The 15990-nt window shown below is 38.4% G+C and overlaps 1 protein-coding gene across 1 annotated transcript in view; it reads right to left on the bottom strand.

Annotated features, from left to right (window-relative positions):
- Window positions 1-15394: 15394 nt before the first annotated feature.
- Window positions 15395-15990, bottom strand: part of LOC125904316 (uncharacterized) — a 33482-nt gene continuing 32886 nt past the window's right edge. Inside the window, exons 4-6 of the mRNA XM_049601658.1 lie at window positions 15802-15966; window positions 15616-15720; window positions 15395-15520 (exon numbers count right to left, since the gene is read on the bottom strand). Of these exons, the coding sequence (XP_049457615.1) occupies window positions 15477-15520; window positions 15616-15720; window positions 15802-15966 (314 nt within the window). The 3' untranslated portion in view covers window positions 15395-15476. The remainder of the gene's footprint in view (window positions 15521-15615; window positions 15721-15801; window positions 15967-15990) is intronic.

The following is a 15990-nucleotide window of genomic DNA, read 5'->3' as shown; positions in this document are numbered from 1 at the left end:
TTCATGTTGAGGTCATACGCGATTAAAATCCAAAAGGACAGATATTCTAACGTCCGCCCACACAGACTCACAGAGTTTGGCATGATTTCCTGATAAACAATGATGAAGGCTGAGCCTTAAAATATTGTTTGCTCTTTATTGTTGCTGGTGAATAATGTTTGCTGTTGTTTGTAACGTTACTTTTCTGATAAATTATTTCTAAGAACTGAAATGACACATAAACTAGAGCTTGAATATGTGTGATTAGTCACCTGTTAAATGTGTACGTGATACGTACCCCTGCCAAAAAGTCAATAGGACATTCTGAGCCTTCGTTGTGCCAAATAAAACACTGATTGTGGTAGAAAAGAGTAAACAATAATGGACTTTGTCTCTCTTATTTTTTTTGTCTTACCTCTATTTTAGGGATGATCATTTGCTAAGCTTTAAAAATACAGTTCCCATTATGCTTTGGGGGATGTAAACAGGGTGTATGATGTTGCCATTGAGTCATTCAGTTCAGCTGCGGGCTACAAGTTGACATGAAGTCAAACGGATGCTGGCTATCAGCAACTCCTGTTTACAGTGCACTCATGTACAGAAAACTTTCACTGGATCACTGCGATACTGAAGAAAACAAATACATGATGATTCTTAGGGAGGTTTTGCAGTGTCTGCGTGAATTTTAAGGATGTGTATTCTGGACGGACACAGAGATAATGATATCCACAGAAAGTGTAAGCTACATTATATTCCAACCAGAATTACCGTCCCATGATTGTATGCCTCAGAGCATCAGTCAAATCTCTCTCACAGTTTATAGCCATGTCTGTGAAAACATGGATGCCTCCCACACAGAAGATCTATACAATCTGCAAGATTACCAATTCAGTATCTGACCAAATGTCTCCACTTCTGTTCTTGAGATATGATGGTGAATAATGGACAGCAAAGTGTTTTATGCAGGACATTATGATGTCACAGTGAAATTGACCTTTGACCCTTTGGATATAAAATGTCATCACTTCATTATTTTATCCTGTCAGACATTTGTGTAAAGTTTTGCCTTACATAGCATATGAATTCTTGAATCAAGGCCAAAAACATATTTTGTGAGGTCACACTGACCTTAGACCACAAAATAAGAGACCTGACTCTGGCTTCCAACTGACACCAGCAGAAAAACGTACTTAAGGAAAACTTAAATAGGCTCCAACGTGATTAATTGCCCCTTCACCTGTGTGCAGCAACACACCCGAACTGGAACAGGTGGTAACAAGATAGAGCAGCGGGAAGAGAGCAACACTGTAAAACACACTGACAGTATATTTGAAGGCTATTCTACTTTAAGACACTCTAACAATATTGTACATGTCTCTTCCCTCACCTTTGTGGTGGTGTCACACTTTGACCACTAAAATCCAATCAGCTCATTGCTGAGTCCAAAAAATTCCCCCCAAAGTGTTCTTGAGATATCACATTCATGAGAATAAGGCAGAGAAGGTCACAGTGAGCTTTGACCACCAAAAACTAATCAGTCTAAGGATGCTTTCAGACCTAGAGTTGTCTTGCTTTGGTCTGAATCAGGGACTAATTTGTTACAACATTGCATAATTGCCTAGAGTTGGTTCGTGTCTTCATGGCAGCATTTACAAGTGGACCAGATAAAATGCCTTGTGAAAGCTGCTCTTGATTGGCCAGAATTTCCATGCGGAAAAATCCAGGAAGCAAACAAAACACTGAAGAAGAGTATACTTGCAAGATAAATGCAACACTTTCTGATGTCAAAATGGAGAGACAGCTATGCAGGTTGATTTTAGTGCTGGTCATCGTCTGCTATATTGCTTGCATTGTTCATTTTAGGCAAACCATACAGTTTGAAAACGAGGTGCGACTCCAACTATAAAACAATATTTTGATGCATTGGATGTGCGAATTTGCATATTAAGGCAATGCAGGAGGACACATTAATGATCCTCTGGACATGGTCATGTTAAACACAAACAATGCGTAATGAGACAGCAGTTTGTTCGGATCAAGGTGGGAACAAGTTTTCACCACAAGAGTTATTTCTGCAGAGTTCGTTTGTAACCGGACTGAGAGCAACTTAAAGAGAGGTGTTTTGGTGCGCGCCAGTGCAATTGCTGTTGTGCTGTGTTCACATCTGCCCAAACAAACTGCACTTAGGTGGCAAACAAACTTGAATTCGATTGAACTGAATCAATCAGGGAAGGTGTGAAAGCACCCTAAGTGGACATTTGTGCCAAATTTGAAGAAATTCCTCAAACTGTTCTTGAGATATCATATTCAAGAGAATGAGATGGATGCAAGGTCACAGCGACCTTGACATTCGTTTTAAAGTAAAAATAATATTTATTAACGTGCACATTGGAATGCAAAATGTGATAAAGTCTTTGGCCATTAGACCGTCTATTGATGGTGTGATTTAAGGAGGGTGATGAATCCATAGTTGAATAGAGAGGAATTTTGATTTATTTGTAGATATTAGAGTGGATCGTTTTGAAAGACATGGGCTTAAATAAAGACAGTGTAGGTGCTGCGGTTATGGGCTTGTGGGATGGGTAGGTTGTAGCAAGAGTGGGTCCTTGAAAGTGATTCAGATTGCCACCTTAAATATATGCCTGTGTTCAAAGAGGAATGATAAAAATAATGTTACTGATTTACAAGTGGTGCCATTTGCTTTATACAGTATGTCCTCAAAAGGGCAAACCCATCTACGTCATGGTTTACTTTTTTATTTTTATTTTCTAGTCACTAGCTATCTCAAACTAATTATGCTTTTTCTATGTAAGCTGTGAAATCTATAAATAAACTATAAAAACTATTCAATTAAATGAGTAATTTCTTTGTAATATGCATGTGGATGTTGTCCAATGTCAAGTCTCTTTTTGTTAAGCATGACAGTGTGCACAGGGTCCCGTCATATCTTCCTTAAGCCATTGTTGAAAGGCATATGAAGTTTTGGGGTTTTAAAAATCATGTATCGGAAAAGCTTTGGTTTAAAATATAAGAGATATTCTATTATTGATTTCTTACTATCTGATAAGTAGAATTTCTGTATCTCTTAACCTTTCTACAAGACGGTTTTACGGTTATGAGATTTCATCTTGAGTAAATAAATCTGAATGTGAATCTAGAACTTTTCTGTGAATACTGCTGGTTTCATGTTGAAGACATACGCGATTAAAATCCAAAAGGACAGATATTCTAACGTCCGCCCACACAGACTCACAGAGTTTGGCATGATTTCCTGATAAACAATGATGAAGGCTGAGCCTTAAAATATTGTTTGCTCTTTATTGTTGCTGGTGAATAATGTTTGCTGTTGTTTGTAACGTTACTTTTCTGATAAATTATTTCTAAGAACTGAAATGACACATAAACTAGAGCTTGAATATGTGTGATTAGTCACCTGTTAAATGTGTACGTGATACGTACCCCTGCCAAAAAGTCAATAGGACATTCTGAGCCTTCGTTGTGCCAAATAAAACACTGATTGTGGTAGAAAAGAGTAAACAATAATGGACTTTGTCTCTCTTATTTTTTTTGTCTTACCTCTATTTTAGGGATGATCATTTGCTAAGCTTTAAAAATACAGTTCCCATTATGCTTTGGGGGATGTAAACAGGGTGTATGATGTTGCCATTGAGTCATTCAGTTCAGCTGCGGGCTACAAGTTGACATGAAGTCAACGGATGCTGGCTATCAGCAACTCCTGTTTACAGTGCACTCATGTACAGAAAACTTTCACTGGATCACTGCGATACTGAAGAAAACAAATACATGATGATTCTTAGGGAGGTTTTGCAGTGTCTGCGTGAATTTTAAGGATGTGTATTCTGGACGGACACAGAGATAATGATATCCACAGAAAGTGTAAGCTACATTATATTCCAACCAGAATTACCGTCCCATGACTGTATGCCTCAGAGCATCAGTCAAATCTCTCTCAGTTTATAGCCATGTCTGTGAAAACATGGATGCCTCCCACACAGAAGATCTATACAATCTGCAAGATTACCAATTCAGTATCTGACCAAATGTCTCCACTTCTGTTCTTGAGATATGATGGTGAATAATGGACAGCAAAGTGTTTTATGCAGGACATTATGATGTCACAGTGAAATTGACCTTTGACCCTTTGGATATAAAATGTCATCACTTCATTATTTTATCCTGTCAGACATTTGTGTAAAGTTTTGCCTTACATAGCATATGAATTCTTGAATCAAGGCCAAAAACATATTTTGTGAGGTCACACTGACCTTAGACCACAAAATAAGAGACCTGACTCTGGCTTCCAACTGACACCAGCAGAAAAACGTACTTAAGGAAAACTTAAATAGGCTCCAACGTGATTAATTGCCCCTTCACCTGTGTGCAGCAACACACGAACTGGAACAGGTGGTAACAAGATAGAGCAGCGGGAAGAGAGCAACACTGTAAAACACACTGACAGTATATTTGAAGGCTATTCTACTTTAAGACACTCTAACAATATTGTACATGTCTCTTCCCTCACCTTTGTGGTGGTGTCACACTTTGACCACTAAAATCCAATCAGCTCATTGCTGAGTCCAAAAAATTCCCTCAAAGTGTTCTTGAGATATCACATTCATGAGAATAAGGCAGAGAAGGTCACAGTGAGCTTTGACCACCAAAAACTAATCAGTCTAAGGATGCTTTCAGACCTAGAGTTGTCTTGCTTTGGTCTGAATCAGGGACTAATTTGTTACAACATTGCATAATTGCCTAGAGTTGGTTCGTGTCTTCATGGCAGCATTTACAAGTGGACCAGATAAAATGCCTTGTGAAAGCTGCTCTTGATTGGCCAGAATTTCCATGCGGAAAAAATCCAGGAAGCAAACAAAACACTGAAGAAGAGTATACTTGCAAGATAAATGCAACACTTTCTGATGTCAAAATGGAGAGACAGCTATGCAGGTTGATTTTAGTGCTGGTCATCGTCTGCTATATTGCTTGCATTGTTCATTTTAGGCAAACCATACAGTTTGAAAACGAGGTGCGACTCCAACTATAAAACAATATTTTGATGCATTGGATGTGCCGAATTTGCATATTAAGGCAATGCAGGAGGACACATTAATGATCCTCCGGACATGGTCATGTTAAACCCAAACAATGCGTAATGAGACAGCAGTTGGTTCGGATCAAGGTGGGAACAAGTTTTCACCACAAGAGTTCTTTCGGCAGAGTTCGTTTGTAACCGGACTAGAGCTTCTTAAAGAGAGGTGTTTTGGTGCGCACTTGAGTGCAATTGCTGTTGTGCTGTGTTCACATCTGCCCAAACAAACTGCACTTAGGTGGCAAACAAACTTGAATTCGATTGAACTGAATCAATCAGGGAAGGTGTGAAAGCACCCTAAGTGGACATTTGTGCCAAATTTGAAGAAATTCCCTCAAACTGTTCTTGAGATATCATATTCAAGAGAATGAGATGGATGCAAGGTCACAGCGACCTTGACATTCGTTTTTAAAGTAAAAATAATATTTATTAACGTGCACATTGGAATGCAAAATGTGATAAAGTCTTTGGCCATTAGACCGTCTATTGATGGTGTGATTTAAGGAGGGTGATGAATCCATAGTTGAATAGAGAGGAATTTTGATTTATTTGTAGATATTAGAGTGGATCGTTTTGAAAGACATGGGCTTAAATAAAGACAGTGTAGGTGCTGCGGTTATGGGCTTGTGGGATGGGTAGGTTGTAGCAAGAGTGGGTCCTTGAAAGTGATTCAGATTGCCACCTTAAATATATGCCTGTGTTCAAAGAGGAATGATAAAAATAATGTTACTGATTTACAAGTGGTGCCATTTGCTTTATACAGTATGTCCTCAAAAGGGCAAACCCATCTACGTCATGGTTTACTTTTTTATTTTTATTTTCTAGTCACTAGCTATCTCAAACTAATTATGCTTTTTCTATGTAAGCTGTGAAATCTATAAATAAACTATAAAAACTATTCAATTAAATGAGTAATTTCTTTGTAATATGCATGTGGATGTTGTCCAATGTCAAGTCTCTTTTTGTGTTAAGCATGACAGTGTGCACAGGGTCCCGTCATATCTTCCTTAAGCCATTGTTGAAAGGCATATGAAGTTTTGGGGTTTTAAAAAAATCATGTATCGGAAAAGCTTTGGTTTAAAATATAAGAGATATTCTATTATTGATTTCTTACTATCTGATAAGTAGAATTTCTGTATCTCTTAACCTTTCTACAAGATGGTTTTACGGTTATGAGATTTCATCTTGAGTAAATAAATCTGAATGTGAATCTAGAACTTTTCTGTGAATACTGCTGGTTTCATGTTGAAGTCATACGCGATTAAAATCCAAAAGGACAGATATTCTAACGTCCGCCCACACAGACTCACAGAGTTTGGCATGATTTCCTGATAAACAATGATGAAGGCTGAGCCTTAAAATATTGTTTGCTCTTTATTGTTGCTGGTGAATAATGTTTGCTGTTGTTTGTAACGTTACTTTTCTGATAAATTATTTCTAAGAACTGAAATGACACATAAACTAGAGCTTGAATATGTGTGATTAGTCACCTGTTAAATGTGTACGTGATACGTACCCCTGCCAAAAAGTCAATAGGACATTCTGAGCCTTCGTTGTGCCAAATAAAACACTGATTGTGGTAGAAAAGAGTAAACAATAATGGACTTTGTCTCTCTTATTTTTTTTTGTCTTACCTCTATTTTAGGGATGATCATTTGCTAAGCTTTAAAAATACAGTTCCCATTATGCTTTGGGGGATGTAAACAGGGTGTATGATGTTGCCATTGAGTCATTCAGTTCAGCTGCGGGCTACAAGTTGACATGAAGTCAAACGGATGCTGGCTATCAGCAACTCCTGTTTACAGTGCACTCATGTACAGAAAACTTTCACTGGATCACTGCGATACTGAAGAAAACAAATACACGATGATTCTTAGGGAGGTTTTGCAGTGTCTGCGTGAATTTTAAGGATGTGTATTCTGGACGGACACAGAGATAATGATATCCACAGAAAGTGTAAGCTACATTATATTCCAACCAGAATTACCGTCCCATGACTGTATGCCTCAGAGCATCAGTCAAATCTCTCTCACAGTTTATAGCCATGTCTGTGAAAACATGGATGCCTCCCACACAGAAGATCTATACAATCTGCAAGATTACCAATTCAGTATCTGACCAAATGTCTCCACTTCTGTTCTTGAGATATGATGGTGAATAATGGACAGCAAAGTGTTTTATGCAGGACATTATGATGTCACAGTGAAATTGACCTTTGACCCTTTGGATATAAAATGTCATCACTTCATTATTTTATCCTGTCAGACATTTGTGTAAAGTTTTGCCTTACATAGCATATGAATTCTTGAATCAAGGCCAAAAACATATTTTGTGAGGTCACACTGACCTTAGACCACAAAATAAGAGACCTGACTCTGGCTTCCAACTGACACCAGCAGAAAAACGTACTTAAGGAAAACTTAAATAGGCTCCAACGTGATTAATTGCCCCTTCACCTGTGTGCAGCAACACACCCGAACTGGAACAGGTGGTAACAAGATAGAGCAGCGGGAAGAGAGCAACACTGTAAAACACACTGACAGTATATTTGAAGGCTATTCTACTTTAAGACACTCTAACAATATTGTACATGTCTCTTCCCTCACCTTTGTGGTGGTGTCACACTTTGACCACTAAAATCCAATCAGCTCATTGCTGAGTCCAAAAAATACCCTCAAAGTGTTCTTGAGATATAACATTCATGAGAATAAGTCAGAGAAGGTCACAGAGAGCTTTGACCACCAAAACTAATCAGTCTAAGGATGCTTTCAGACCTAGAGTTGTCTTGCTTTGGTCTGAATCAGGGACTAATTTGTTACAACATTGCATAATTGCCTAGAGTTGGTTCGTGTCTTCATGGCAGCATTTACAAGTGGACCAGATAAAATGCCTTGTGAAAGCTGCTCTTGATTGGCCAGAATTTCCATGCGGAAAAAATCCAGGAAGCAAACAAAACACTGAAGAAGAGTATACTTGCAAGATAAATGCAACACTTTCTGATGTCAAAATGGAGAGACAGCTATGCAGGTTGATTTTAGTGCTGGTCATCGTCTGCTATATTGCTTGCATTGTTCATTTTAGGCAAACCATACAGTTTGAAAACGAGTTGCGACTCCAACTATAAAACAATATTTTGATGCATTGGATGTGCCGAATTTGCATATTAAGGCAATGCAGGAGGACACATTAATGATCCTCCGGACATGGTCATGTTAAACCCAAACAATGCGTAATGAGACAGCAGTTGGTTCGGATCAAGGTGGGAACAAGTTTTCACCACAAGAGTTCTTTCGCAGAGTTCGCTTGTAACCGGACTGAGAGCTTCTTAAAGAGAGGTGTTTTGCGCGAACTTGAGTGCAATTGCTGTTGTGCTGTGTTCACATCTGCCCAAACAAACTGCACTTAGGTGGCAAACAAACTTGAATTCGATTGAACTGAATCAATCAGGGAAGGTGTGAAAGCACCCTAAGTGGACATTTGTGCCAAATTTGAAGAAATTCCCTCAAACTGTTCTTGAGATATCATATTCAAGAGAATGAGATGGATGCAAGGTCACAGCGACCTTGACATTCGTTTTTAAAGTAAAAATAATATTTATTAACGTGCACATTGGAATGCAAAATGTGATAAAGTCTTTGGCCATTAGACCGTCTATTGATGGTGTGATTTAAGGAGGGTGATGAATCCATAGTTGAATAGAGAGGAATTTTGATTTATTTGTAGATATTAGAGTGGATCGTTTTGAAAGACATGGGCTTAAATAAAGACAGTGTAGGTGCTGCGGTTATGGGCTTGTGGGATGGGTAGGTTGTAGCAAGAGTGGGTCCTTGAAAGTGATTCAGATTGCCACCTTAAATATATGCCTGTGTTCAAAGAGGAATGATAAAAATAATGTTACTGATTTACAAGTGGTGCCATTTGCTTTATACAGTATGTCCTCAAAAGGGCAAACCCATCTACGTCATGGTTTACTTTTTTATTTTTATTTTCTAGTCACTAGCTATCTCAAACTAATTATGCTTTTTCTATGTAAGCTGTGAAATCTATAAATAAACTATATAAAACTATTCAATTAAATGAGTAATTTCTTTGTAATATGCATGTGGATGTTGTCCAATGTCAAGTCTCTTTTTGTGTTAAGCATGACAGTGTGCACAGGGTCCCGTCATATCTTCCTTAAGCCATTGTTGAAAGGCATATGAAGTTTTGGGGTTTTCAAAAATCATGTATCGGAAAAGCTTTGGTTTAAAATATAAGAGATATTCTATTATTGATTTCTTACTATCTGATAAGTAGAATTTCTGTATCTCTTAACCTTTCTACAAGACGGTTTTACGGTTATGAGATTTCATCTTGAGTAAATAAATCTGAATGTGAATCTAGAACTTTTCTGTGAATACTGCTGGTTTCATGTTGAAGTCATACGCGATTAAAATCCAAAAGGACAGATATTCTAACGTCCACACAGACTCACAGAGTTTGGCATGATTTCCTGATAAACAATGATGAAGGCTGAGCCTTAAAATATTGTTTGCTCTTTATTGTTGCTGGTGAATAATGTTTGCTGTTGTTTGTAACGTTACTTTTCTGATAAATTATTTCTAAGAACTGAAATGACACATAAACTAGAGCTTGAATATGTGTGATTAGTCACCTGTTAAATGTGTACGTGATACGTACTCTGCCAAAAGTCAATAGGACATTCTGAGCCTTGTGCCAAATAAAACACTGATTGTGGTAGAAAAGAGTAAACAATAATGGACTTTGTCTCTCTTATTTTTTTTGTCTTACCTCTATTTTAGGGATGATCATTTGCTAAGCTTTAAAAATACAGTTCCCATTATGCTTTGGGGGATGTAAACAGGGTGTATGATGTTGCCATTGAGTCATTCAGTTCAGCTGCGGGCTACAAGTTGACATGAAGTCAAACGGATGCTGGCTATCAGCAACTCCTGTTTACAGTGCACTCATGTACAGAAAACTTTCACTGGATCACTGCGATACTGAAGAAAACAAATACATGATGATTCTTAGGGAGGTTTTGCAGTGTCTGCGTGAATTTTAAGGATGTGTATTCTGGACGGACACAGAGATAATGATATCCACAGAAAGTGTAAGCTACATTATATTCCAACCAGAATTACCGTCCCATGACTGTATGCCTCAGAGCATCAGTCAAATCTCTCTCACAGTTTATAGCCATGTCTGTGAAAACATGGATGTCTCCCACACAGAAGATCTATACAATCTGCAAGATTACCAATTCAGTATCTGACCAAATGTCTCCACTTCTGTTCTTGAGATATGATGGTGAATAATGGACAGCAAAGTGTTTTATGCAGGACATTATGATGTCACAGTGAAATTGACCTTTGACCCTTTGGATATAAAATGTCATCACTTCATTATTTTATCCTGTCAGACATTTGTGTAAAGTTTTGCCTTACATAGCATATGAATTCTTGAATCAAGGCCAAAAACATATTTTGTGAGGTCACACTGACCTTAGACCACAAAATAAGAGACCTGACTCTGGCTTCCAACTGACACCAGCAGAAAAACGTACTTAAGGAAAACTTAAATAGGCTCCAACGTGATTAATTGCCCCTTCACCTGTGTGCAGCAACACACCCGAACTGGAACAGGTGGTAACAAGATAGAGCAGCGGGAAGAGAGCAACACTGTAAAACACACTGACAGTATATTTGAAGGCTATTCTACTTTAAGACACTCTAACAATATTGTACATGTCTCTTCCCTCACCTTTGTGGTGGTGTCACACTTTGACCACTAAAATCCAATCAGCTCATTGCTGAGTCCAAAAAATTCCCTCAAAGTGTTCTTGAGATATCACATTCATGAGAATAAGGCAGAGAAGGTCACAGTGAGCTATGACCACCAAAACTAATCAGTCTAAGGATGCTTTCAGACCTAGAGTTGTCTTGCTTTGGTCTGAATCAGGGACTAATTTGTTACAACATTGCATAATTGCCTAGAGTTGGTTCGTGTCTTCATGGCAGCATTTACAAGTGGACCAGATAAAATGCCTTGTGAAAGCTGCTCTTGATTGGCCAGAATTTCCATGCGGAAAAAATCCAGGAAGCAAACAAAACACTGAAGAAGAGTATACTTGCAAGATAAATGCAACACTTTCTGATGTCAAAATGGAGAGACAGCTATGCAGGTTGATTTTAGTGCTGGTCATCGTCTGCTATATTGCTTGCATTGTTCATTTTAGGCAAACCATACAGTTTGAAAACGAGGCGCGACTCCAACTATAAAACAATATTTTGATGCATTGGATGTGCCGAATTTGCATATTAAGGCAATGCAGGAGGACACATTAATGATCCTCCGGACATGGTCATGTTAAACCCAAACAATGCGTAATGAGACAGCAGTTGGTTCGGATCAAGGTGGGAACAAGTTTTCACCACAAGAGTTCTTTCGGCAGAGTTCGTTTGTAACCGGACTGAGAGCTTCTTAAAGAGAGGTGTTTTGGTGCGCACTTGAGTGCAATTGCTGTTGTGCTGTGTTCACATCTGCCCAAACAAACTGCACTTAGGTGGCAAACAAACTTGAATTCGATTGAACTGAATCAATCAGGGAAGGTGTGAAAGCACCCTAAGTGGACATTTGTGCCAAATTTGAAGAAATTCCCTCAAACTGTTCTTGAGATATCATATTCAAGAGAATGAGATGGATGCAAGGTCACAGCGACCTTGACATTCGTTTTTAAAGTAAAAAATAATATTTATTAACGTGCACATTGGAATGCAAAATGTGATAAAGTCTTTGGCCATTAGACCGTCTATTGATGGTGTGATTTAAGGAGGGTGATGAATCCATAGTTGAATAGAGAGGAATTTTGATTTATTTGTAGATATTAGAGTGGATCGTTTTGAAAGACATGGGCTTAAATAAAGACAGTGTAGGTGCTGCGGTTATGGGCTTGTGGGATGGGTAGGTTGTAGCAAGAGTGGGTCCTTGAAAGTGATTCAGATTGCCACCTTAAATATATGCCTGTGTTCAAAGAGGAATGATAAAAATAATGTTACTGATTTACAAGTGGTGCCATTTGCTTTATACAGTATGTCCTCAAAAGGGCAAACCCATCTCGTCATGGTTTACTTTTTTATTTTTATTTTCTAGTCACTAGCTATCTCAAACTAATTATGCTTTTTCTATGTAAGCTGTGAAATCTATAAATAAACTATAAAAACTATTCAATTAAATGAGTAATTTCTTTGTAATATGCATGTGGATGTTGTCCAATGTCAAGTCTCTTTTTGTGTTAAGCATGACAGTGTGCACAGGGTCCCGTCATATCTTCCTTAAGCCATTGTTGAAAGGCATATGAAGTTTTGGGGTTTTAAAAAAATCATGTATCGGAAAAGCTTTGGTTTAAAATATAAGAGATATTCTATTATTGATTTCTTACTATCTGATAAGTAGAATTTCTGTATCTCTTAACCTTTCTACAAGACGGTTTTACGGTTATGAGATTTCATCTTGAGTAAATAAATCTGAATGTGAATCTAGAACTTTTCTGTGAATACTGCTGGTTTCATGTTGAAGTCATACGCGATTAAAATCCAAAAGGACAGATATTCTAACGTCCACACAGACTCACAGAGTTTGGCATGATTTCCTGATAAACAATGATGAAGGCTGAGCCTTAAAATATTGTTTGCTCTTTATTGTTGCTGGTGAATAATGTTTGCTGTTGTTTGTAACGTTACTTTTCTGATAAATTATTTCTAAGAACTGAAATGACACATAAACTAGAGCTTGAATATGTGTGATTAGTCACCTGTTAAATGTGTACGTGATACGTACCCCTGCCAAAAAGTCAATAGGACATTCTGAGCCTTCGTTGTGCCAAATAAAACACTGATTGTGGTAGAAAAGAGTAAACAATAATGGACTTTGTCTCTCTTATTTTTTTTGTCTTACCTCTATTTTAGGGATGATCATTTGCTAAGCTTTAAAAATACAGTTCCCATTATGCTTTGGGGGATGTAAACAGGGTGTATGATGTTGCCATTGAGTCATTCAGTTCAGCTGCGGGCTACAAGTTGACATGAAGTCAAACGGATGCTGGCTATCAGCAACTCCTGTTTACAGTGCACTCATGTACAGAAAACTTTCACTGGATCACTGCGATACTGAAGAAAACAAATACATGATGATTCTTAGGGAGGTTTTGCAGTGTCTGGAATTTTAAGGATGTGTATTCTGGACGGACACAGAGATAATGATATCCACAGAAAGTGTAAGCTACATTATATTCCAACCAGAATTACCCCATGACTGTATGCCTCAGAGCATCAGTCAAATCTCTCTCACAGTTTATAGCCATGTCTGTGAAAACATGGATGCCTCCCACACAGAAGATCTATACAATCTGCAAGATTACCAATTCAGTATCTGACCAAATGTCTCCACTTCTGTTCTTGAGATATGATGGTGAATAATGGACAGCAAAGTGTTTTATGCAGGACATTATGATGTCACAGTGAAATTGACCTTTGACCCTTTGGATATAAAATGTCATCACTTCATTATTTTATCCTGTCAGACATTTGTGTAAAGTTTTGCCTTACATAGCATATGAATTCTTGAATCAAGGTTAAAAACATATTTTGTGAGGTCACACTGACCTTAGACCACAAAATAAGAGACCTGACTCTGGCTTCCAACTGACACCAGCAGAAAAACGTACTTAAGGAAAACTTAAATAGGCTCCAACGTGATTAATTGCCCCTTCACCTGTGTGCAGCAACACACCCGAACTGGAACAGGTGGTAACAAGATAGAGCAGCGGGAAGAGAGCAACACTGTAAAACACACTGACAGTATATTTGAAGGCTATTCTACTTTAAGACACTCTAACAATATTGTACATGTCTCTTCCCTCACCTTTGTGGTGGTGTCACACTTTGACCACTAAAATCCAATCAGCTCATTGCTGAGTCCAAAAAATTCCTCAAAGTGTTCTTGAGATATCACATTCATGAGAATAAGGCAGAGAAGGTCACAGTGAGCTTTGACCACCAAAAACTAATCAGTCTAAGGATGCTTTCAGACCTAGAGTTGTCTTGCTTTGGTCTGAATCAGGGACTAATTTGTTACAACATTGCATAATTGCCTAGAGTTGGTTCTGTCTTCATGGCAGCATTTACAAGTGGACCAGATAAAATGCCTTGTGAAAGCTGCTCTTGATTGGCCAGAATTTCCATGCGGAAAAAATCCAGGAAGCAAACAAAACACTGAAGAAGAGTATACTTGCAAGATAAATGCAACACTTTCTGATGTCAAAATGGAGAGACAGCTATGCAGGTTGATTTTAGTGCTGGTCATCGTCTGCTATATTGCTTGCATTGTTCATTTTAGGCAAACCATACAGTTTGAAAACGAGGTGCGACTCCAACTATAAAACAATATTTTGATGCATTGGATGTGCCGAATTTGCATATTAAGGCAATGCAGGAGGACACATTAATGATCCTCCGGACATGGTCATGTTAAACCCAAACAATGCGTAATGAGACAGCAGTTGGTTCGGATCAAGGTGGGAACAAGTTTTCACCACAAGAGTTCTTTCGGCAGAGTTCGTTTGTAACCGGACTGAGAGCTTCTTAAAGAGAGGTGTTTTGGTGCGCACTTGAGTGCAATTGCTGTTGTGCTGTGTTCACATCTGCCCAAACAAACTGCACTTAGGTGGCAAACAAACTTGAATTCGATTGAACTGAATCAATCAGGGAAGGTGTGAAAGCACCCTAAGTGGACATTTGTGCCAAATTTGAAGAAATTCCCTCAAACTGTTCTTGAGATATCATATTCAAGAGAATGAGATGGATGCAAGGTCACAGCGACCTTGACATTTGACCATTGACTACCAAAATATAACAAGTTCATCCTCATGTCCACGTCATCCCTTGTGCCAAATTTGAAGAAATTCCCTTGAGGTGCTCTTTAGATATTGTGTTCACGAGAATGAGACAGAAGGACGGACAACCTGAAAACATAATGCCTAAAGCCATTGCTATCGCCAGAGCAGAGGCATAAAAATGTGTTTCATGTTTGTTCAGATTTGACTGAGTTACATCTCCAAGTGGGAGTTTGATTTTTGATGCAAATTTAAGCAATCAGTCTCGGGGCCCTATTTTACAGCAAAGCCCAACTCTCATTGCTAGGTCTCATTTTCATAGCCAGTGCTCATGTTACAGCGAGGTGCTTCAAAGTTTGAAAACCTTGGTGTTAGAGCATTTTATTAGATTCAGAATAAAAAACAAGGACCACATGTTTGATGTTTGAGTCACTTTTTTTTTTTATCTCTTTACTTCCTCAGTTACAGTTTGAAATATTCATTAAGTTAACCTTGACCTCATGTGATTGACATCTTAATGCCCTCACCTTCAGCACAGAACTCTGTAGAGAGAAAAAGAGATAAAAGAATCAGTTCTGTATGAAATCACAAATCTTGATTTCATTCTTTAATCAGATGGGTTTAAAAGGTAAAGCACCGTTCTTGGGGTCATAGAGGATGTCTGGCTCTCTGGAGAAGCCGAGGCAGCTCGCCTGCTGTTTGAAATGCTCCAGGTCCGAGTCCTGCAGGGTCGACTCTCTGGCTGGAAACAAAACAACAAAAATGGTGTAATGTTTCGGATGTAATATATTTTATTTTCTCTCTCTGACTCATTCCATCCTACCATTTAGGTAAAGAGCACGGGCGTTGATCTTGTCCCCTGTAACGTTGCTGCTGAAATTCATCATCTGCAGTAACTTGTCAAGGTTTCTGGCGGTGCTGTTGACGCTCATGAGCAGACAGCTGTCACAGCTCGGCAGCAGGTAAAACTCAGAGGTAATGTTGAAGTCTGAGGACAGGAACCAAGTCAGAA

The sequence above is a fragment of the Epinephelus fuscoguttatus genome, linkage group LG17, assembly GCF_011397635.1.
Source record: "Epinephelus fuscoguttatus linkage group LG17, E.fuscoguttatus.final_Chr_v1".
Lineage (NCBI taxonomy): Eukaryota > Metazoa > Chordata > Actinopteri > Perciformes > Serranidae > Epinephelus > Epinephelus fuscoguttatus.
Note: the sequence above shows the minus strand (reverse complement) of the source record. Positions and strands in the feature narration are given on the sequence as shown.